The sequence below is a fragment of the Carassius auratus genome, unplaced genomic scaffold, assembly GCF_003368295.1.
Source record: "Carassius auratus strain Wakin unplaced genomic scaffold, ASM336829v1 scaf_tig00216545, whole genome shotgun sequence".
Lineage (NCBI taxonomy): Eukaryota > Metazoa > Chordata > Actinopteri > Cypriniformes > Cyprinidae > Carassius > Carassius auratus.
In genome coordinates, this window is record NW_020528624.1 from 389,228 (window position 1) to 413,519 (window position 24,292).

The 24,292-nt window shown below is 36.4% G+C and overlaps 1 protein-coding gene across 7 annotated transcripts; it reads right to left on the reverse strand.

Annotated features, from left to right (window-relative positions):
- Positions 1–816: 816 nt before the first annotated feature.
- On the reverse strand, positions 817–24,257 carry LOC113098394 (ras and Rab interactor 2-like). Of its 7 annotated transcripts, none has more exons than XM_026263446.1 (15): positions 23,765–24,257; positions 20,153–20,228; positions 18,273–18,339; positions 15,011–18,159; positions 13,703–13,819; positions 13,420–13,579; positions 10,323–10,431; positions 9,631–9,703; positions 7,337–7,425; positions 7,133–7,233; positions 6,212–6,425; positions 4,578–5,183; positions 3,423–3,740; positions 3,037–3,168; positions 817–2,577 (listed from the first exon to the last, which is right to left on the reverse strand). In XM_026263446.1, the coding sequence occupies exons 5-15, from the start codon at positions 13,735–13,737 to the stop codon at positions 2,135–2,137; spliced, it is 2,280 nt and encodes a 759-aa protein (XP_026119231.1). In that variant the 5' UTR covers positions 13,738–13,819; positions 15,011–18,159; positions 18,273–18,339; positions 20,153–20,228; positions 23,765–24,257; the 3' UTR covers positions 817–2,134. The 7 variants fall into 7 exon arrangements, with proteins under 7 accessions (XP_026119231.1, XP_026119229.1, XP_026119228.1 ...); XM_026263444.1 differs by having other exon boundaries at positions 18,273–18,753; XM_026263443.1 differs by having other exon boundaries at positions 18,583–20,228.
- Positions 24,258–24,292: the final 35 nt, after the last annotated feature.

A 24,292-nucleotide genomic window follows, 5' to 3' on the forward strand; every position in this document is an offset into this window, starting at 1 on the left:
AGATCTTTCTTGAAAAAAAAAAAAAGAATAGAAAAAGATGTACAATACTTCCTGGAGTGGTCACGATGAACGGCAGTGAATTAGTAGGCCTACACAACTAGACTTGAAGATAGGAAGAGAGACATTGATTTAATTTCACAACAGAATTAAAACAGTCAGTCACACAACAAGGCATTGCATTAGTCCAACAAGATTTAAAAAAATAAAAAGTCCAACATGATCATTAAAATGAAATAATTTATTTAATATAGCAATTTATATAGACATGGTTTCTGGCAGGATTTTTAAACTCAAATCTCAAGACTTTTTAAGACCTGCACAAATAAAATTAACCATGAGCGGGGTAAGGTAATGTCTATAGTGACATATTAAACTGTAAGATGACATGATTTACAGTTCAGATACAAGTTTTCACACAAACAAAACATTTTATAAAACGATACACTTCACATTTCAGCCTTTAAACCATTTTTAATAAAAAGGATGAGTATTATAGCTATTAATTTAAAAGAATGATTATCAATAAATTATCATATTAATTAAATAACATATACATAAATTTTACTGTTTAGATTTTTATAATGCCTTATCTTCTTATCGATCAACCAGTTCACATTTATAGCTCTGTGTATTTGCAGGGTACTGTAAAAACGTGGGTCGATCTTCACTCTGGTGTGTACATTGGCCAACACTGTGTTTTCAGGAACCCGGTTCTACTAGGACCATATATATATATATATATATATATATATATATATATATATATATATATATATATATATATATATATATATATATATATTTTTTTTTTTTTTTTTTTTTTTGTGTGTGTGACAGCGCCATCTAGCCAATTCTATTGCAACAGACGATACCTGTTTCAAACATGAAACAAACAGATGCAAAGACAAGATCCATGGAAACTGTACATTTATAATTTTTCTATATCTTATTTTTAATGTAAGGGCTGGCTTGAACTTTACTATGTGAGGCGATGTCAGCAATCTCCATTTAGCCTATGTAACTGTGCAAAACAGTCCATTGTCCTGCTGGATGTTGTAATCTAGTATTATTTAAAATATATTTATGTACTATAAACTCACTATTTTTTACTTCATATGCTATATACAGCACTCACCGGACATGTCACTACTACAACAACTACTGCTAATAATAATACACAATAAGGTCCTCCAGTATTGCAGGAACACCCTATAAAACAGGCTTATTGAAAATGCACATGCATTCTCTGCCAGCAGGGGGGCTTTCGGAACAGCACCTCTCCAAAAATCTAAAACAGCATGCCAATCCAGAGCACCCCAGACATGCTCAATGGGTGACATGTCCGGTGAGTGCTGGCCATGAAAGAACTGTGATATTTTCAGCTTGAACTGAGATGGTTTTGATAGTTTGTGCAGAAATCTTTTTTGTTATGCAGGTGGCTGGATGGTCTTGTACGTGAGGTCTGCATTGTCTGCAGGCCGCTTGGAATTACTGCCAAATTAACTGAAACACCTTTGGAGATGGCTTATTGTAGAGAAATGAACATTCAGTTCACAGGCAACAGCTCGGTGGACATTCCTGTAGTCAGCATGCCAACTTCAGGCTCCCTCAAAACTTGCAATATCTGTGGCATTGTGCTGTGTGATAAAACTGCACATTTTAGTGTGGCCTTTCATTGTGCAATAATCATGCCGTCTAATCAGCATCTTTATATGCCACACCTGTGAGGTGGATGGATTTTCTCAGCAAAGGAGAAGTGCTCACTAGCACAGATTTAGACAGATTTGTGAACAATATTTGAGAGAAATAGGCTTTTTGTGTCCATATAAAAAGTCTTCAGCTCATGAAAAACGGAGGCAAAAACAAAAGTATTGCATTTTATAACTTTGTTCAGTATATATATATATGTGTGTGTGTGTGTGTGTGTGTGTGTATTTTCAATCATTTTATCATCTAACAAGCAAAAATCTGAAATCTGTTTGCTGAGAGAAATAATAGCATGTATTCTTTTCATTAAGTTGTATGATCTGAGTCGTCATTTGAGTAACACACTTTGCCTTCACAAGCATCTCTATTAAGTTCAAAGCTTAGTTATTTCATACCATTTGCTCATCCCTTAAGAATCATGTGGTTTTTAGTTATCTTCTGTCCAGCTTACTCCATCAGCTCTTTCTTTTCCCTCCGTTTTAGGAGTGGTGATGTGAAAAGGCTTTGGTGACAGTATTTGTTGTCCTTCCTCTTCTTCCTTTGGGTCCTCTAATTCTTCATCTAAGCCCTGGAGTGGTTCGTGCACGTAAGAGGTTGTTGGCATGACGTCAGTCAGACTGCTGGACTCTGTGCTCGCATTCAAAGAGTTCTGTTCTTCGGCTGTTTTACAGCTTTCATCAGCCGGCCCATGTCTGCGGATGGTCCTACGATTTCTGCTGCGCCGAGATTGGTTGCAGTGCAGTGTGCGTCTGCGGTGCCATTGGCTGAGAGATCTCTGTGCTTCTGCACTAAGTTGCCGCTTCGCTAGACGAGGTCGGAAGCTGGTAATGTAAAAAAGGGCAGCGTAGAGAGATGTAAGGTAATACCCACCTGAGAAAAAGACAGAAAGAAAGTATGCACATTATACACACTAGAAAACACACACAAAAAAACTCCATCCTTCTGGGGAAAAAATCCATTGATGGTCTTTCATTTTAATGTTCTAATGCAACTAATGCGACTCTCTATCTTAAAGGCACATTCAGTATTTTGGTGCAAGTTCAAACAGTTTTACACAATAATAATTATGATACACTTCAGGGTAGTTGCTAATAGAGAGCCTGGGACTGTGCACAGAAAAGGTGTCCTGCCATTGAGATGAATGGGAATGCAATGGATAGATCTCTACAGGTTCAGACAAACAGTCATTGAGCCAGAAGCTGACATGTTAGACCAAGTTATGATTCAAAAGCATCACACTGTTTGCCCTACCAATATGTATGACTGTACAGATGTCCCTGCACATTAAACTAGTATGTTTACGGGTATGAATGTGTGTGCACCCCTTACCCTCTCCTTGTAGTAGCATGGGGTCTAGCAGCTCCATCATGTAGTCAGTGTCAACCTGAAGTGTAGCTACATCACTACGCAGCAATACCCATGTCAGGCATGGCAGGAAGTCATCTGCCCCGAAAACTGTACCTAGCATAAAACATTGAACATATTCAAATCGTCTACAGGTTTTTAGATGTTGTAAGTGCCTTGAATGCTTAAAATGTCTGGCAGTAGTCATGGGTTCATGGGTATGCTCAGAATTGTTGATTTCTGTATATACTGTATATTAACAGAGAACATACAAGTTCAAAATTCAAAGGAAGTAGAATGTTGAATGACTCACAGACTTAACATCAACCATGAGAATCTGAATTACGTCTTTACAGTACTACTTCACTCACCTGGCTTGGCATTAGCATTCATACTATGGTAGATATTCTTGCAGACTTTGAGCAGGGTGTCAACTTTTTTACTGGGTGAATAGGCCTCATGCATTGTGGTCCAGCGTTGCTGGATCTTTTCCATCATGCTGGAATCAGGTACCCCGGCCCCTGATGCACCCTCCAGCTCCTCCAGGCTGCGGTTCTCCAGGGTGCTCTTGTTGGCCTCTAAACGCTGAAGAGTGCCGTCATCCCTACGAGCTGTCTTTAGACACACGTAAAGGTGAGAGTAAACTGGCTTCAGAGCTACTTTATGAATGGCAAGCTCCAGAACAGCATCTAAGAGCAGAGAGAAAAACAGATTTGTGAAAGAATGTAGTTTTACTAGAGGTGAAAAAAGAATTACACATATACACACTTATGCATATGCATTGAATACTCACCAAATATCCATTTGTATATAACAAAATATTTCCCTATACTTTTTGTTTATATATATATTTTTAGCATGGTATTGTATGGGTTAAATCATGTCTTAATGTATTGTATTGGTAGATGTGACAAACTGTCATATAAAAATGGATATTGTTGAACATTCAAATGGTATGCACATGTGTGTTTTTAGAGACTTAACATTGGCTAATGAATGATGAAGTCAATATAATTAATGATTTAAAAAGTGGGTGGAGGGACTGAATTATTGATTGCACTGAAGAAGACCTTGATCCAAAACGTTTGTGTTTTCCTGCTGGTGATAAATGTTAAATATAAAGTTTTTTGAGTGCGGATCATGGTTTCACAAATAACAAGCAATTAAACAGATTGATGGACTGAGTGATGAAATAGCGCGGTGCAAACGGCTTTGTGGGTAACACAACAACATGATTTTTGAATAGCTGAAGTGCTTGTGTTCACATATACTTGTTAATTAAACTGTATGGTTCTATTATTTCCCATTTTATCTCCCTGCACTTTCCTTCAAATAAGATTCTTATGAGAAACTAACTAATATACTAGCAAAACATTTGCTAAGTGTGACCAGAGAATGCCCTATGAAAATTGGAGCAATTCTATAATTTTTTTTTTTGTTTTTTGATCAAATAACACAGATGATAAGCTGATAAGACTGATACGTTATTATAATATCGTGGCAATAATGTTATCTCCAGGTCATACCCAGCTCAAAATCTGGAGTGTCTCCAATGCTGTCTGTGATGCTTTGTATCTCTGGAGAATCAAACAGGGTTTCCTTCAGAGCAGTGAGGGATGAGCGCACTTCCTGCAGCATCTCGGTGCAGGTCACTCCAGGACCAGCCCCACATGCAAGAGTTTGCTCTACAAATCCCCTGACAGCCTCTGCAAAAGCCCCTCCCTTCCGTTCCGCCATCTCCTGAACACGTTTACTCAGTCTTCGCTGTGGCGACATAAGTCCACCTAGAGCCTGACCCACTGCAGAGAGACGGTTCATCATCTTATCTGCCAAGTGGAGCCGGGGGGATGGGGAGGGGCTTAACTCTTGTTCAGTCTCCTCCTCTATACTGCTGACTGACAGGGAGTCCAGCTCTAAGCCGGGTGGTTGAAGCAGAGAGGAAGTAAGTGATGAGTTCAGCCATATCTTATTGTCCTCTAGCCACGACACACGATGTGGTGACTGAGGGAGAGGGCATTTAATGGAGTCGACACTTGATCTTTTTATGGGGTCCTCCTTGCTGGTTCCACTCAGCCTTCGAAGCACAACTCCACCTGGGGTAGCTGGGGCCTCTGGATTCTTCTCAAATGATCCTTTGAGAAGAAACAAAAGACATTAACTTACATAACACTAACTGAGATCAGCTTTTATATATGCCTTTTATCAGCAGATTCTGTTTCAGTTCATAAACAATATGCGTTTGAAATCAATGTTGTTATTGTTAACTAAAAGTATTTAAAATAAAAAATGTTGGATGAAAAACGTAAAGCGAAACACCTCAGGTTAATGGGGTAAAAAAATCATTGAGATTACCACACTTCTACAGTTAAATGATTACATTAAGAACTGCAAACATTTTTGTGTTAACATAAGTTTTTTGGAATTGTATGTTAATTCTAATGAGACATATATGTCTCTTAAAATGAGACTGATTAATTAAATGTGCACTAATTTGCATACATATGTAGAACATTGGATGAAGCCAGGTTCAAAATTCTTCATTTTGTTGACATATTAAGGGTTTTTAAAGTGGGTATTTTGGATCTCACTCCATAAATTAGAACATACAGTACAATCAAAATCCAGGGAGAAAAGGAATTTTTAGACAGGAATAAAACTGTAAGTTTTATGTAAGTAAGTGGAGATTTTAGAGTTTAGATTTTTTTTAAATATTGCATTTTGAGAGAACAAGCTTCAAAGACATACATTGTCATTGAAATCTAAAGATGCAAATAGGTAAGTGCTATAAAACAAGTGTAAAAGTGTATTTAGGATGTTTTGTTTCCACTAGTCTGAAAAAATACTTAATGAAAATCCCAAAAGCCAAAAATCCCAAAATTTATAAATTGACATGAAAAACAACAACAACAACTATTTTTCTGTAGTGTCTCACCTTAAACTTAAAAAAAACCTTAAAAGATAATTAGAAATATGCCTTGCAAATTTACTTAAATTTTCAATAAAATTGAAGTTGAAGTACTAAAATTTCTAAAAAACAAAACAAAAAGTAAATAGAAATATTTAAACTACAAAACTAAATCAAACAAAAATGACAAAAGCACATAAAATGAAATAAAAAATTCAAAATCAAAATTAGAACTTCAAAACAGTCAACCGGTACCTCTGTCATGGTCAAAACTGCTAGAGTTGTCTTCAGCTAGTGTAGATGACTTCTGTTTCAGTCCTCTCCCTACCCATGCTCTCCTGGTACTTTTTCGCCTCAACCTGATTGGCAGATTTAATTGGCTGGCTGAAGGATGAGCAAGCCAATCATCGCCGTGCTCTTGAAGGTACAAAGGATTGATAAAGCACATGGCACCACTGGCAGCTGTAACCTACCAACAAATAGAAATAATTTCAAGGTCTTGCCTCACATAGTGTATAGTCACAAAGCTTAAAAATAATAGATTTCTAATAGATACAGTACATTAGTTAAGGTGGAACATTTATTGCACACAAAATATACAGTTCTATAAGTAATTGTAGATCACATCCAAACAAAGTTTTATGCCTACCAACTGATTTGACAGATCACATTGATTTAGATAACTCATTGTCAGTGTCTAGATTATGCAAATCAAATTTCATGTGAACCAGACAGTCTTAGATATGTAAATATTTGGTTACACTTTATTTTTAAGCGTTATTGTTAATAACACAAATAAGGGCCAAATACTATGAATTTATAACATACTTAATTTAAGGTATAGTTTCTACTACAGAAAGCAGATGTAACGTGAAACAAGGACACTCTAAAATAAAGTGATACCAATTATGTTTTCTTAAATGATTAGAAAGTTTCTCTAAAAAAAAGTTCATTATTAAAACAAAACACAGACAATAACCAGTATCTTTGTAGGCAATCTGTTTTCTGTTATACTCCAATTCAAATTCAGAAATTAGAATATAGAATTAGAATTACAAAGCACTCTCAGTTCTGAATGAAGCCATTACATATACCACTTATTTAACACAAATATTATCAAATTGAAAACATCAGAGACCTATAGCAGAGATCACTGACTCAGAGAATCTGTATCACCTGTATAGTGCACATGACTGTTTTTGGCTTTTCTGTTATGCCTTGTGTTTCTGGAGTCGTACTGGTAATCAGTGGATCTGAAGAGGGACACAGCCAGGTCTCTGAAAACCAAACACACAATTCACTGGAATTCAGAGAGTCAGATTTGCACAACAGCAGAATGATGGTGTATACAGAGACTGGTGAATGAGGGCAAGTACTAACTTGGACCAAGCAGAGGAACATGATGAGCTGATAGATTGTTAAGGGTGTAAACCCATGAGGGAACCAATAAACAGACAGGCAAAACATCCCTGAGAGAAAATTAAACATAGGTAGCAGATGTCAGATAACACACTGAACAAAATTATGAATGCAACACTTTAGTTTTTGCCCCCATTTTTCATGAGCTAAACTCAAAGATCTAAGACTTTTTATAAGTACACAAAAGTCTTATTACTCTCAAATATTGTTCACAAATCTGTCTAAATCTGTGCTAGTGAGCACTTCAACTTTGCCGAGATTCCATTCACCTCACAGGTGTGGCATATTAAGATGCTGATTAGACAGCATGATTATTACACAGGTATGTCTTAGGCTGGCCACAATAAAAAGCCACTCAGTGCAGTTTTATCACACAGCACTATACCAGAGATGCAGGTTATTGATATAACCGACTTGAGTGGGCAAATGCTCATATTCGATGGTGTCTGGCACCTTGGAGAGGTGTTATCTTCATAGATGAATCCTGTATTTTACTGTACAGGGCAGATGGCAGACAGCGTGTATGGCGTAATGTTGGAGAGTGGTTTGCTAATGTCAGCATTGTGGATTGAGTGACCCATGGTGGCGCAGGGGATGTGGTATGTGCAGGTGTATGTTATGGACAACAAACATGGGTGCATTTTATTTATGGCATTTTGAATGCACAGAGATACCGTGACGAGATCCTGAGGCCCATTGTTGTGCCATTCATCCACGACCATCACCACATGTTGCAGCACGATAATGCACGGCCCCATGTTGCAAGGATCTGTACACAATTCTGTGAAGCTGAAATCATCCCAGTTCATGCATTGCCAGCATACTCACCTGCATGTCACCCAGTGAACATGTTTGAGATGCTGTATCGGCGTATACCACAGTGTGTTCCAGTTCCTGCCAGTCTCCAGCAACTTCGCACAGCCATTGAAAAGTAGTGGACCAACATTCCACAGGCCAAAATCAACAACCAGATCAACTCTATGCAAAGAGAGTTGCACTGCGTGAGGCAAATGGTGGTCACAGCAGATACTGACTGGTTTTCGGACCCCCCAATACAATAAAACTGCCCATTTTAGAGTGGCCTTTTATTGTGGCCAGCCTAAGGCACACCTGTGCAATAATCATTCTGTCTGATCAGCATCTTGATATTCTACACATGTGAGGTGGATGGATTATATCGGATTTGTGAACAATATTTGAGAGAAATACGCCTTTTGTGTACATAGAAAAAGTCTCAGATGTTTGAGTCCAGCTCATTAAAACTGGGGGCAAAGACAAAAGTGTTGTGTTTATTATTTTTTTCAGTATACAAAAAACAAACAAACAAACAAACACATTATTTATATGATTAAGAATTATTTATATGGTTAGAATAATACACAATCACAAAAAAAAATAAAATAAAAAAAATAAAAGAAACAATTTAATATTTGTATTTGTATAAAATATGTTGCACTTCAAAGTTGCTATAAAATCAAAACTATCTGACTAACCAATTTATGTTCTAAATTTGAAGTTGATATCACAAAAAATATGGTTCCTGTGAGATCTAGTTTGGCCACTATACCATAAACAAAACACTGGCTTACACATACATTTGATTTTCTAAAACACAAGCCACAATATTCTAAAAAGGTGACTTATCCCTTGAGATACAAACATTTAGAGACAGATTACAAAAAACAAACAAACACCCTTTCAACATGAAACCAAGAAATTAGACCCTACAGCATCTCAAATGTTTGTATCCCCCGGGATAAGTCACCAGTTAAAGGGTTAATCAAGTAAAAATATAAATATAATTTAATACCACTGACCCAACCTTAATATATAAATTTACACCCACAATTACAGTTTGCCCCTTATAACAATGTAATCTTATGCCAAATTACTACTTTAGCATACTGGAAACAAACAGATAATTAATTTTCTTTATCAGATTGTTTGTCCCACACAGGGACAACATCTAAAAATACTGGTTTTATTCAAGTCAAAAATACTATTTAACTTCACTCAACCAAAATATATACATTCATCTATACTAACAAAACAATTACGGGTAGAATCAGGTAGAAATAGCTCTTTAAGCTTGTAATTGCAGGTTACCAGTTTTTTTTACAGTGCATAGAAGATTTAATATAATTTACTATCTAACACAGTGGTGCACAGAGGTTCCTGTGACAACATCCTGATATCAAGCAAAAACGATACTCTTCCTTATCAATATGTGCTAGATAAAAAATATCTCATCCCACCTGCTCAGTGTGTAGAAGTGCAGGAGTTGACAGAGATCAGGGAAAGCCAGATGAGATGCATTCAGGTGAAGAGCTATGAAAGGGAAAAAAAGACAAGCGAACTAAGTCAGACTACCGCTATGAGTAATAGAGAAACTGGACAGACTAGTCAAGTACACGTATGTAATGAGGAAATAGAAGACTGTAGGGTTCACAATGTGCAATTTATCTGCATGCCAAAAAGGGAACAAACTACTGTGCTGAAGATTTTACTGAACTTCGCACAAACATCTCATTTACACGGCAACTATTTGCACATGGATTCCCATGCTATGCTTCCATTGTCAGTTTGTAACAGGAAATTTAGAAAATGTGCATGCTTTAGAAATGTATTATGCCTGACTATGCATAAAAGCTTGTTCATTTCCTCTCTGAGGTTGTTCCTTAATAGCTCAGGAAACGTGTGTGTTTCTCATGCAAATCTAATAAATAAATAAATGAATAAATATTCAGACAGTTGCTGAAATATATATATAGTTTGCAGCTATAAAATGTTGACACCATAGCTCAGATAATTTGACATGGGAGGAGTTGACAACATCACGAGAACATGTTGATCATGACAAATGCAAGTGTTAAATTCTTACTTGTGACTGAAAACTTGGGTATAGCAAATCTGAGGGGCTATTAAGAATGAAAACACTTTTCAGTACCTGCTCCAGTGGTTAAGATGGGGTATTCTTTGACCGGCTCCCCTCTGTCCCCTACAGACACACACAGAAGTTGGTCTTGAGATGAAGAGTCTTGGACCACCAAGAAACTCTGTGTAAAGGAACAGTTATATAATTTTACTGTTATGCAAAGTTAATGAAAGGGTTATACTGAGATGATCAAAATATCATGGAGAATAATGTATCATTGTCATATTTTTACGAACTAATTACTTAAGCATTCTTTTGAGTAAGTGATACAACCAACACTGAATTCAAGGAAATGCTCACTCTCAATAGAGGAAGTCAGTATAGGCAAAAGTTGGACATCAGCTAACGTTTTTTCAAATTCAAAGTATATATATATATAAAAAAAAATGTTTAAAAGAACTTTGTTGGAGGATTTTGCAATGACCACAAAGGAAGTGAAACGAGGCCTCTGATAATTGACATCACTCACTGATTATATAGAGTGAAACTATGAAAGCATATTTCACATTTGAACGTGAAAAAAGAAAGAAAGAAAAGAGACACACACATCCGTCAACAAGTCTGTGTCTGTTTTGTTTTTCTTTTCTTTTTATATTATGCAGATCTTGTATTTATTATTATTATTATCATTAAAGACATGAATGAGCACTTAAACCAGCAAAAACACTCTACAATGTAAAAATCTATAATGCTAGATACCACCAACAAAAATAATCACTTCCACAAACTCTGGAATAGGTTTTTTTCTTGTCTCTAACCACCTCTTTGCCTCTCTTCAAGCGCTCTTGCAGTCATGCTTTATGCAGCTTATCTAACTCTACTTCTGCAATTATCTGCAACATAACAGTAGTTTTTTTTTTGAAAAAACTTTTTAACCCTGTCTGTGAAATCCAGGCAAAAATGTATCAAACTCTCATAAAATAACAAGCATCAAAGTTTGATTTCAACCAAATATTTCACTATGATTTCAATCTTTGAAATGGCCTTAATTAGTCAATATTAAAGATATAAAGTTTATATTTACACAGAATATTCCACATCTTTATGAAGGATGATGTTTTGTAGAAAACAGTGAATCACAAAAAAATAAAAAAATAAAATAAAATAAAAATAAAACCCAGCTTTAGCTTTTAGCAGACAGGGTCGCAAATAATAACACTAGACAAGGACAAGTTAACCATAAAGGAAAAGTTCACCCACAAATAAATGTTTGCTGAAAATTTACTTAGTTTATTCCTTCATTAGAACAGATTTGGACAAATTTAGCATTGTATTATTTGGTCAATATCTGATCCTCTTCAGTGAATGGGTACCGTCAGAAAAAGAGCTGATAGTACAATAATTCAAGTGATCAATATGACTCCAGTTCATCAAAACATGTTGTGTGAAGGGAAAAGTTGTCTTGTCTGAATCAGGAGAGAAAATCTTATCAAGTACCGTTTAAAAGTACAACAGGGGATGGAATGTGTATTATGGATTATTGACTAATGGCTTAATATTTAATGATGGATTAGTTCCCTACAAACACACAGCTTTCCACTTCACAATGTGGAAACTGATGGACTGTAGGTATGTAGATTACCTAATTAATGTTATGTTTTCATCTGCTTCAATGAAGAAACAAACTCATCTACATCATAGATTGCTTAAGAGTAAAATATATTCACAAATAATCACCTTTCAATAGTTTCAATAAAATATTGTTTAATTTAATTTGCGTATTACAAAAGAACCTTGCTTTGGTTGTGGTTCACAATGCTCCGCTACACTTTCAGCCTACTTTATCACTGTTGTTAAACCCCGAAACATATATATAGAGTGCCATCCACTATTATTGGCACCCTTGGTAAATATGAGCAAAGGCGGCTGTGAAAATAAATTTGCATTGTTTATCCTTTTGATCTTTCATTAAAAAAATCACACAATGAAATAATTGTTTTTCTCCAATGCATTTTGACCACAATAGTGGCATCCCTAGAAATTATTTTGAGTAAAATAGCTCTGAAGTATATTACTGATATTGATATTTACATTTGTAGTAATTCAGTTGTCAGACAGGACTGGAACTTCAAATGGCACTGGCTTCTATGGTCACATGAAACTAAAAAAAATATCTTTTGATCAGCCAACCAACTGGATGGGTTTAGTATAAACAGGGATAAAAAGTACCCCATGTCCAGGGTTAAGGATGTTGCAATAATCGGGTGCCAATAATTGTGGCCAACATAAACTAGAGAAAACATTTATTTCACAATGATATGTTCCTCCACCTTCAATTGATTTATTTCACTGAAAGTTTAGAATTTTGTGATTTTTTTTAAAATGAAAGATCAAAAGAACAAACAATGCAGATTTATTTTCACAGGCGCCTTTGCTCATATTTACGAAGGGTGCCAGTAATAATGAATGGGGCACTGCGTGTATATATATATATATACATACATACAATATATGCATCGAGCAGGTCTCCTGCACTCCCCTCCGGGTCACGGCATCAATGTAACCCCTTCTCTTCTCACGCCACACCTCGTCCTCGCTCCAAGAAATCCTTGAACCCCGAACCCTAAACCTCACTCCCATCCGGGTCACGGCACCAATGTAACCCCTCTCTCCTCACGCCACACCTCGTCCTTGCTCCAAGAAAGCCTTGAACCCCGAACCCTAAACCTCACTCCCATCCGGGTCACGGCACCAATGTAACCCCTTTCTCCTCACGCCAAACCTTGTCCTTGCTCCGAGTGAGCCTCAAACCCTAACCCTAAACCTCACTCCCAATAAACTTTTAATAAACAGGGAAACACCAAAGGGAACAGTGACTTCCTACAGTATCTATTTAGAAAATAGCATCAGTAATATTAAAAGGGAATAATTATTAGGGACCTACATCTCTCTCCGGCCTCAGTTAGTTTAGATTTGATGGAATTTGAAAGCAAAACTTTAAATTATTGAATTATGAATTGAATTACATTTCAAGTCATATTTACCAAAACTACATTTTGGTTTTCTTTATTGACAACATTAGGGTTTACAGGGAATATTGTTGAAACAGCTGAATGACTAGCATTGATAAATTGAATTAACATGATAAAAAGGAAGTAAAGGCACCCACCCCAGCAGGTCTGCCCCACAGAGCGGCATGTGCCCCATGTCTGTCCCAGGGGCTCTTGGGAGCCCAGGCATCCTGACTTAACCGTAAACCTTGCAGCAGAGTCAGGATTTGTTTTTCATTCCTGGAGACCCCATTGGGTACTGTGCTAGCAGGATTTTCTCTATTAATAAAAAATCAAGACACATTTTTTATAATTTTACTGAAGAAGTTTTTTTTTTTTTAATGCATATGGAATAAAATGGTGATTACATTTACTCAAGATTGTATACATGTTCTCTCTCACCTGCTCTCACTGGTTGTGAATTCATCTTTCATCATCGTTGGTCCAACAGAATAGCAGACCTGTTCAGGGAATCTGTTCGGTTATTATCTCCTCCATTTTAACTATGTTGCTGTAACTCTGTTGACATTTGGAAATTGAGAAACAAAGGAAATTAAGAAATAGTTTTTTTCAGTTTTTTTTGCTCTTTCTTTGTCATAGTTCTTTGCTTAGAGTTTATGTATTTTATCAGTGGTGAAATGTAAAGTCTTTTTTCTTTATTTATTTATTTAACTAAGGGAGGAGTTTCATCTCTTTTGTGTAAAACAGAGGGCCGTGTGCTGTGACAAAAAGAGCCATTTCCAACTTGTTGAAATACATATCAGTCAAACATTTGGGTGCACCTGCTCATTGTTACTCATTATTGCTATCATTTATCACTTTAGAATATTAATACTGTGGATAGATCGATGGTTAAATTAACATGCAGTATGAACTCAGAATAAGTATTTTTATTCAGTGCGAACTGAATTATAAAAAAAAAGTTGATTCTTTCATAAATTGTCTCAGAATATTACTTTCTGTTGGTATTAAAATAGCAACATCTCCACTTTAAAAATTGGAAATACTAATTTGATTTTCAGAATTTTTACAGTAAATTATTACTGTACATTATCAATGTCAAGGTACTTAAATTACCCGTCGTTAGAACGCAACACAAAGTAAATTAAAATATGTATCAGACTAAGTTCTACTTAGCCACAGTTAAGTCCTAACTATGATAAGTTTTGTGATTGTAAATTACATTTTCAAAGGTTTTACATTTTTTAAAAAAAATTTTCACAGATAGGCATTCATATTAGCTTAATTTTTCTCTGGTATCGGGTGCCTGTACTGGATTTCTTTTTGAGTAATTTGTCCAACACTATTATTTTATTTAATACTGGTGTCATATGCAAAATACAATTATTTTGTCATTAGCTTGAACTGTCAATCCAGTTGTCATCAATAGGAGCTGTCCGGAACAGCCCATCTTCTCTATTTATTATACTCCATATTTAATATCAGTGTTAATACTTTTATTCATGGCAGTGCATTTTATTTTTAATCAAACAGTAGTTTTTACAGTTCTGTAGAAAATGAAAAGGCAGATTATTCCCATGTAAAACCTACAGTAAACACCTCTGAACATCATTTTAGAACCGACTACTGCTACAAACGTTATTTTTTTTCACTTGCCTATCAGTCCTATGTCTCAAGAGTAAGTTGAGAAGTATGTATTTAAAGTAACTCACTTGTAATGATGCAAACAAAAGTCAAAGCTGAACTCACATGAGGCGTCTTCAAAATGTCCTCCTAGATAAGGAAAAAACATCTCTGAAAGCTGCTCCAAATGCCTCCATGCACTGCAGTTTTATGTGTGGGGTAATTGACACTCCTCATTACAGATATGTCCTGTACTTTGTCATGTTACCTACAGTGAGATTCACTCTTGCCCCTGTTATGAAATGTTCAAGGCATCAAATTTTAGTCACATTATAGTTCAGTTTAAGCAGATAACTCTAACAGTACTGTTAATGATGCTTTTTGTGTCTCTTACACCAAAAGCTCCACCCACATTCATGGTTGTGGTAAACCTCAGAGTGAAAACTTGAACACAGTGATAGAAGTAGGATGTAACATACAGCAGAACGAATATAGCTAAATAAGTGTTACTTTCATAATAACAGTACCATGTAGCTCAGTTCACATCAGCTCCATTTTACTCAAGCCAGCAGTTGCATTCCAAAAACTAAACCACTTTTCTTTGTATAAGAGCATCATCTGCTAATAACGGAGTTCAAGTGAAGAGAGAAATTCACTGAATATCCTCTTACAATAAAATCCACATTGACTAATTAAGGTTAAACCCATAGCCATCTCTAACATTAACATTAAAAGGTTTAAATAAATGTTTGAGAGCTATAATATTTCCATGCTGTCTATAATCAGGTACTAAATATCACAAAGGTTGTTTTAACCACTATATACACATGCTAACAAGACATTGAAAAACAATGAGAATAGTATAAGTTAAAGCTTTTATTGGCAAAATAATAAATAAATAAAAATAAATATATAATTTGATATTTACAGTATCGAATGAATGAATAGCATTTATATTGTATATTGCTGTACACCCAAAGCACAAAAAGGGGGGGGGGTTGTCTTCATAACCTCTGCAATTCGCTCTGGCATGCTGGATATTAGCTTCTGAGCCAAATCCACTGATGGTGATCCATTCTTGCCTCATCAGTTCTCGGAGTTGATCACGATTTGTGGGCTTCTGCTGGTCCACTAACCTTTTGAGGACTGACCTCATTTTCTCTATGGGATTGAGATCTGAGAAGTTTATTGGCATAATAACATTTCAGTGTAATGATCTTCAAGCCACTTCTCTATCCCTGCTTTGTGACATGGCACTCCACCATGCTGGAAAATGCACAAATCATCAAATTAAACATGGATCGTTGGAAGAAGTCGCTTTTGCCAGATCTTTTAATACCATTTTTTATTCACGCCAGTATTCTTGAGACAGCCCACTCCCTTGGTTGAAAACAACCCCACACATAGATGGTCTCAGGACGATTCACTGCTGGCACAACACTAGAATCCTGGTAGCGTTCACCTTTTCCTTCTCCGAACAATCGATTTTCCAGATGTCCCAGTCGGAAGGGAGCTACATCAGAAAATGTACTTCCTTGTACTTCCTGCAGAGTTTCAGTTTGTCCTTTATGTATTTCTTGAAGCGAAGTGGCTTCTTTGCTTCCTTTCTTGACACCAGGCCATTGTCCAAAGGTCTTGGTCTCACGGATGCTCTCATACCAACCCGCTGCCATTCCTGAGCAAGCTCTGTACTGGTGGACTCTGCGCTTGCTGGACACTCTGGGACGTCCTAAAGACTTCTTCACAGCAGTCAAACCTCTCTCCTAGAAGTTCTGGATGATCCGGTTCTTTCAGGTGCCATATTCTTTGTAGCAATTTCCTTGCACGAGACCATTTTTATGCAAAGTGATGATGGCTGCATGTTTCTTTGGAGTTAACCATCGCTAGAAACAATGTGAATGAACACCACAACAGCTTAAGCAGCAAACTTTGCGAAACATAAAATTGATGTCCCTGCCAAACCTTTTGACAACGACTGTAGGTGGCCTGTGAGTGTTATGCAGTCATATACACAGCCATTGGGGTTATTTTACATCACAGCTGTTACTTACTATGGGTATATTTTAGTATAGCTGGAATGTCTATTAACTATTATTTTTTATAACTATTTTAAGGCAATTTGACAAAAATGACACCACATGCACACATACAGTAAAAAACGTTTAAAGGTTTCATTTTCAATTCTCGTTTCCTCACATAAGGTTATCACTGATGATAATCATATTTTGTAATGTTGTAAAACAATGTTAGGCAAACTTCCTCTTACACAATTGAGCCACAAGCATAGATATCCATTCCAAACCAAAGAGAAGCAACAGAGAATTAAATAAAAAATGTATTATAATAGTAAATATACTGCAGAAATAATAATAAGAGAAAGAGAAAATAAACATTCATTAATTATTTTAATAATATAACATTATAATAAAATCTACAAATAAATGTACAAAGTAATCTTATTTTGACAAGTTCAGACAGAAGATTGTCATCTATCATTAGTATTGTTAATTCTCATGAAACCTGGTAAGAATAAAATAATAATAAAATAAAACTTTAGCATTTCCCATTACTGTGGTGCAAGAAAATACATTTACTGAATGATAGCATCTGTTGTACATCCTTTTGTATGTTTCTGTAAATTAATTTAACCTAATAATTTAAAGAAAATCTGAATTATGAGAATTACAAAAAAAAAATTTCAAAAGAAAAACTTGCAGGCATTAAAGTAGTAAATTTGGGCTTCATAATCAGTTTTATGCTGGATAAAATGAGACCTTATGTGATGAAGCATAAAGTGAAAGCGTGATGCTTATCAACTTTAAAACATAACATTTATAGCCCTGTTTTTCATAATTGTGTTACACAATTAAATCAAAGCCGTCTCCTGGCCCATGCATAACACCATGTTTCTGCGAGAGTGTTTGCTATCTGTCTGTCTGTCTCACTGTTCCAGTCTGATCTCTGTGAGATTTTGTACTATTTCTATAATATCTGTATTGCTATTATAGGCAGATGAGAGACACAGAAGTTCAGAGAAACAGAAAGATGTGATCGACTGTAGACTTGAGAAGGACAGACCTGGCTTTGAGAAATGGAGTTAAATTCTATAGATCTATTAGGGCTGCCATGTAAACCCTCTTCATGTTCTGTCTTGTCACTCTTTGCAGCCTCCGCCCAGTGCTTTTGGAGTTCTGATTGGCTTCCTTGTCTTTCTTTTTGGCATCTTTGCCGTCAATTAAAGCATGTTCACGCTTCACCATCTGTTCCAAGTCTTCCTGAAACAAGAGTGGTGACATTTCATGCAATAAACATAGTTTAAGAAAGACAAATAAATAAATATTGATTTAAATAACATGACAAATTTGTGTGTGAATATGCCTTTATTTACTTTCCAGCCCAGCAGTTCGGCGAGAGCCATGCAGCCGTCATCACAGGTGCTTAGGTGAGCCACATCTCTGTGAACGATCAATAAAAATCAACACATTCTTTTCAAACCTCCTTAACACCTTTACGCTACTTAACACCGTCATTTTAAAAGTTAGAATGAATTAGGTCTTAAGGGCTTTTCTTACTGCACTTAACCACAGGTTATCATCATCATAAACCCTGCTTTTAACCTTAGGTAAAGCAATGTTTGACGGTTTTATTTTAATTTAGAAGCACATTTTTTTGGACTTATCTTTAGCACTGTTTCTTACCTGGGTTTATGAAACCCTGCTCTTGCAGGAACTCGTACAGTGTGAAAGATGCTGCCTCAGATAGGGATGGCTGACGTGACAATGACGTTTCAACACCGTGTCGAGATCCCGAAGCACAGATGTTTCGAAACACTGCTCCGAAGTGTGATACGAAACACCCATGTCACGTGACTAAAGTGATTCAGAACATTGGGGTGTTTCGAGACCATACAGTCAGGAACGAACCATACAGTCGCACATCTTTCTTAACTTAAACCCAGCAAAGTATAAAAGTGGAGTTAATGCAGCAGAGGAATTTATATATTTAAATAAAAATCTTTACTATCATATACTTTATAATTTGTCAATTCGGCCAACTGATTCATTGCCTATGCTTTTTCAGAGCAATACTTGAAAATGACCGTAGAGACGCGTGTGAACATGTTTTGAAGCCTCGCCACATTTGCTTTGACTGTTTCAGTGTTTCATGAAGCCCCGCTTTGCACACCACTAGTCTCAGAAAGTTGCAGCTAGATGCCTAAAAATAAACACCCAACAATGTGCCTCATGTTCACGTGTTGTATAATTATAAATTACTGAAAAATGTGTTTTGTTTTCTACATTCATAAAATAATGTAAATAAGTTTAATATCCTGTTATATCAATAGGGGGATACACATGGCATAATTTCGAGAGAATGACCCATATACTATATGCCCATTAATTCAGCCAAACTCCTACAGAAGGGGCCAGCAGACCAGTCCTTGTGTCATCATGACCCTTGATTATAAAAACGTTATGACAGAAATATTTAATAGCATATATTTCAAATGCCAATTAGGAGGCAAATCAGTTCACAACACTGATTCAACAATTAATTTGCACCATCATTCAAAAATGTTCATGTTATGCTGTTTACTACGATGTATTGTTAAAGTAGTAAATATTAATAAAAACAATAAAGTATCATTATTTCTTGTATTTAATTTAGTGAAAAAGGTGTGTTTTGCTGATTTTTTTTTTTTTACATGCTCGGCAACAGTGGCTATTTGTAACAGTTCCTCTGATTACAAAACATTTGTAAAGCAACACTATGTAACTTTTTCTGTGTTCAAAATTTGCCAAATGTATATAATAAGCGAGTGCATCATAAATTCATCTACAAAACCATGTTTTTCTTATCCAAAATCACTATGAGACATTTATAATAAGTAATTATTTTGGACTATTGTAGCCTGTTCAGGTCGTCATCGCTGTGGACTCAGAGTAACACATACTTGCGTGAATCGCCATAGACCTAAACTTGGAGAAGTAGGTTAGAATGTTCTTCCGAGGGATGCGTGCAGTTCTGTTTATTAACTGCTAGAGTGCCCAAATGTACATAGTGTTGCTTTCAGCCATTAAGAAAAAATGCATAATCACTGTGATATATGTTTTATATATAGATCAAAGGGTAAAAAATATCCCAATCTATTACCTTATTTACATCGATTCTACAGCATTTCCTCCAGAATCAGCACAGAAAATTTGAAATAATCTACAAATTTAGTGGGGCCCAAAGGATGCGTGAAGACATGAGTGAGAATCTTACCTACTGACTAGTGATGCAAAAGGTTGAACCTGCAGGGATGTGCGCATTATGATGAGAAGGTCACATCGAGGAAAGTCTTGCAGTAAACAGAAGAATGATAGTATCATTCAAACTGAGAATGTGGACTGACTGGAAAGGAACTTTTCCTTAAAGGGATAGTTCACCCAAAAATGAAAATGCAATGTTTATCTGCTTACCCCCAGGGCATCCAAGGTGTAGGTGACTTTGTTTCTTCAGTAGAACTCAAAAAGGAAATTTTTATCACAAACCGTTGCAGTCTGTCAATCATATAATTGATGTGAATGGGAATCATGACTAAAACATACAATAAAAAAACACACACACAAAAAATTAAACCTTGCAGCTCGGGACGATACATATGTGACCAATCACGGAAAGTAGGGACACAAGTCGGTTCTGGGGCATTTTGAGGTATTCACAGATTCTGAAAATGTAGTCTCCAAGCTTTCCAACGTTGTGTAACACATGGAAATCGGATAATATTTGGAGAAGTTGTGGCCATTTGAAGGTAGGCACTCAAAAAACCTCAAAAAGCAGAAAATAGCCTTTAAAGATTGTGCAGTTCTCACTGCTGCGAGTGACAATGGGGCTCATTTACATCTCATTTAGATAAGCCATACCCCCTGCATAGCAAGGACAGACACAACGGGAAAAATCGGGACGCATAATATTAATAATAAAGGAGAATGTGCATTGTAAATGTCAGTAATTTATCTTTTTTGACTTTTATAAAAATGATTTAGAGGCTGAAATATGTGAGTTTTATCTTTTTATAAAAAAATCTTTAATCTTTAAAATGTGGCCATCATTTTTAATGTTATTATTTTAATGTTTATGTAAACAAAAGTACACATTAATTCTAATTCTATTTGTTATTTGCTGGTTTTCTACATAAAACTTGGTGAATTGATTTCATTGTGTAGCATTAGGACTTTTTTAACAGGATTCTGTGATAACCGATGAGCTAGCTAATAACAATAGGTAGATATGGGAAGGTCTAAACATGGAATAAACATGAGATAACGTGTACGTGTTCTTAGAATGAACACATAACGACAAACTTTGATGTTTATGAAAACTCACCCCATAAGAAACAGAAAAGTATTCTTGCAGATCCGAAGTTTGCACTGTGTGTCTGTTTGCCTCTAAATGTTACGGATTTTCCCCATTTCTCTGTCTTTATCCCCATCAAATGTTACTATCGATATAGCCTCTGATATCTTACGGTCCAACTCGTCTGACACCAGTCCAATACATTCTTCCTCGTCGTTATCTTTGCTCAGTTGTAGATTAGGGATATCATACAGTCTTATTATGCCGCTTTCATCGTCGCTCAGATCGTCTTCAGAATCAGTGAGAGCTTGTTTATAAGCATCCGGCTTGTTGAAGAAGTACATCAAAGCATTTTCGGTTTAATGGCCACGGTTCAGCTCGTCTGCGTTCATCTTTGTGGCGTCCATCTTCATTGAATTCTGATATCAGCTAGAGCCGGCCAGAGCGCTGCATACTAAGTAGCCACGCGTCCCTCGGAGGGCGGGGGCAATAACAAAAGAAACAAAAGCAGGCTTATCCAGTATGGAAATACAGACAGACAATGAAACGCCCCTACTGCGTGCTAGAATCTCCGACAAACTAGCTGATTTCAACCTCAAAATGTACACTTGTAAATATACCAATACTGCTATCTCAAACACGGAGAGGCTTCTTTGTGATATCAACTAACAGATTCTGCTAAAAAACGCAAAAAACACAAATTTGGAAAAAAAAAATGCTTCTTTCTCATTTTGCTTGAAAGTTGTGCTGCCAACTGGTTTCCGTGACGGGTCACATACACATATAAAGACACAAAACGATCAGTCTGTGGAAGAAACAAAACACTATTTATATATATATATATATATATATATATATATATATATATATATATATATATATATATATATATATATATATATATATTACCTCTAATTCACGCAATGTGCAAACTGTTCAAACTCTCGTGAGCGTGTTCAGAGAGTGAGGATTATTTTTCTTCTCCTTGCTTAATTGTGGATCGCAGACTTATAAGTGCATTACCACCACCTATCGCTGAAATGGACCACTGACACTCCTAACTGAGATTGAAGATGGCAGTTAAACAATCCGCCATAAAGCAAGAAGACGACACCTCACTTGCCTACTTGGGCCTGTCCCAAATGGAACACTTCATGTGCACTCGGTCTTGCGGACTTACTGCGTGCATGTGTACGTTAAGACCACGAGACCGTGGTGTGTTTTAGTGTTCAAAAGGGTGCTCACGAACACCCCCTTTGCAGCAGTTATGCGCCCTTAATACACACTTCAGCAGAGCCCGCACTGGGGCGATATCAGCAGCAGACTTCTACCTACTGTATTTTCTGGACTATAAGTCACACTTTTTTTTCATAGTTTGACTGGTCCTGCGACTTTTAGTCTGGTGCGACTTATCAAAATTAATTTGACATGAACCAAGAGAAATGAACCAAGAGAAAACATTACAGTCTACAGCCGTGAGAGGGCGCTCAGTGCTTCTGTACTCTACACTGAAATCATAGAGTGCCCTCTCGTGGCCGTAGACGGTAATGTTTTCTCTTGGTTCTAAATACATGCAACTTATAGTCCAGTGCGACTTATATATGTTTTTTTCCTCGTCATGACGTATTTTTGGACTGGTGCGACTTATACTCAGGTGCGACTTATAGTCCGAAAAATACGGTAAGTCAAAACGGCATTATGTCACGAAAGTCCAGAATCAAAGAAATACTGCAAGGGTTTAGGGTGCCATTTGGGTCAGGGCCCTTGAGAACGTGCTCAGGAGGACGCGATTAGGAGAGTTCGAACAGTTTGCACATTGCGTGAATCAGAGGTAAAAAAAAAAAAAAATTATAATAATAACTGTTTGTCTTTACACATCAATAATTCATCACGAGTCGCAGGGTTTAATTTGGTTTTGTTTGTGTATGTTTTTTTTTATTGTATGTTTTAGCAATTATTCCCATTCACATTAATTATAAGAGTGACTGACTGCAGCGGTTTTTGTTAAAAATCTCTGTTTGTGTTCTACTGAAGAAACAATGTCACCTACATCTTGGATGCCCTGGGGGTAAGCAGATAAACATCACATTTATTTTTTGGGTGAACGATCCATTTAATAGCTGAATCTTCACCATTTTCATGGAAGTGACGAACCAGGGAGGTATATTCTCCCCCCAAAAAAACACAATATCTAAAATAGGAGAGGAAATACATCCACAAAGAAGCTAAAATCATCACAACAGTAGAGGGTAGTCACCAATGAAAGAAATCTAACAATAGTTTCTCACACTATGCTTATATAATTTCAAAAGACCAGGAATTATATAACCTCTATGGACCACTTTTTTATATTTATATATTTTATATTTATTCTAAAGAGAAACTCTGAGATTATAAAATATTTATTTTGTGCTTCATGGAAGAAAGAAAATCATACAGCTTTGAAAGAGCATAATTTTTCCATGAACTGTCTTGAAGCCAAACTAAATCAAATTCTAAGTAAAATCATACACTGCTCTTAGAAATAATTGCTCTTACCAGGTTTTACCAGGCTCCCTCAGGAATCACACTTAGGAATATCTTCAGAGAAAGTTTTAGCTGTAAGTCAAAAACATGAAATGTGAATAGTTTACTCATAATTGATTTCATTTAAAAGTGAAAATTAAATTTCAGTACTGTACATCCAGTCCATGAAGTACTCCTTACAACAGAGCAAGCTCACACAATGAGAGGTGTGAAATGTACCATGAGCTTAGATCAGGTCTTCTCCTTCCAGTCCTGCAACTCTCTCTAAAGTAAGTGACGTGACATTCAGCCAAGTATGGTGACCCATATTCAGAATTCGTGCTCTGCATTGAACCCATCCGAAGTGCACACACACAGAGCAGTGAACACACACCCGGAGCAGTGGGCAGCCATTTAGCTGCGCAGCCCGGGGAGCTGTTGGGGGTTCAGTGCCTTGCTCAAGGGCACCTAAGTTGTGGTATTGAGGGTGGAGAGAGCACTGTACATACACTCCACCCACCTACAATTCCTGCCGGCCCGAGACTCGAACTCACAACCCTT

Bases quoted from the DNA above. Each gene is read 5' to 3' on its own strand.
- LOC113098394 (XM_026263446.1), bottom strand. From the start codon at position 13,737: ATGATGAAAGATGAATTCACAACCAGTGAGAGCAG. The intron at 13,580-13,702 runs GTGAGAGAGAAC...TTTTATTAATAG, and splicing joins TTCACAACCAGTGAGAGCAG to AGAAAATCCTGCTAGCACAG. The intron at 10,432-13,419 runs GTGGGTGCCTTT...TCCTTTACACAG, and splicing joins TGTGGGGCAGACCTGCTGGG to AGTTTCTTGGTGGTCCAAGA.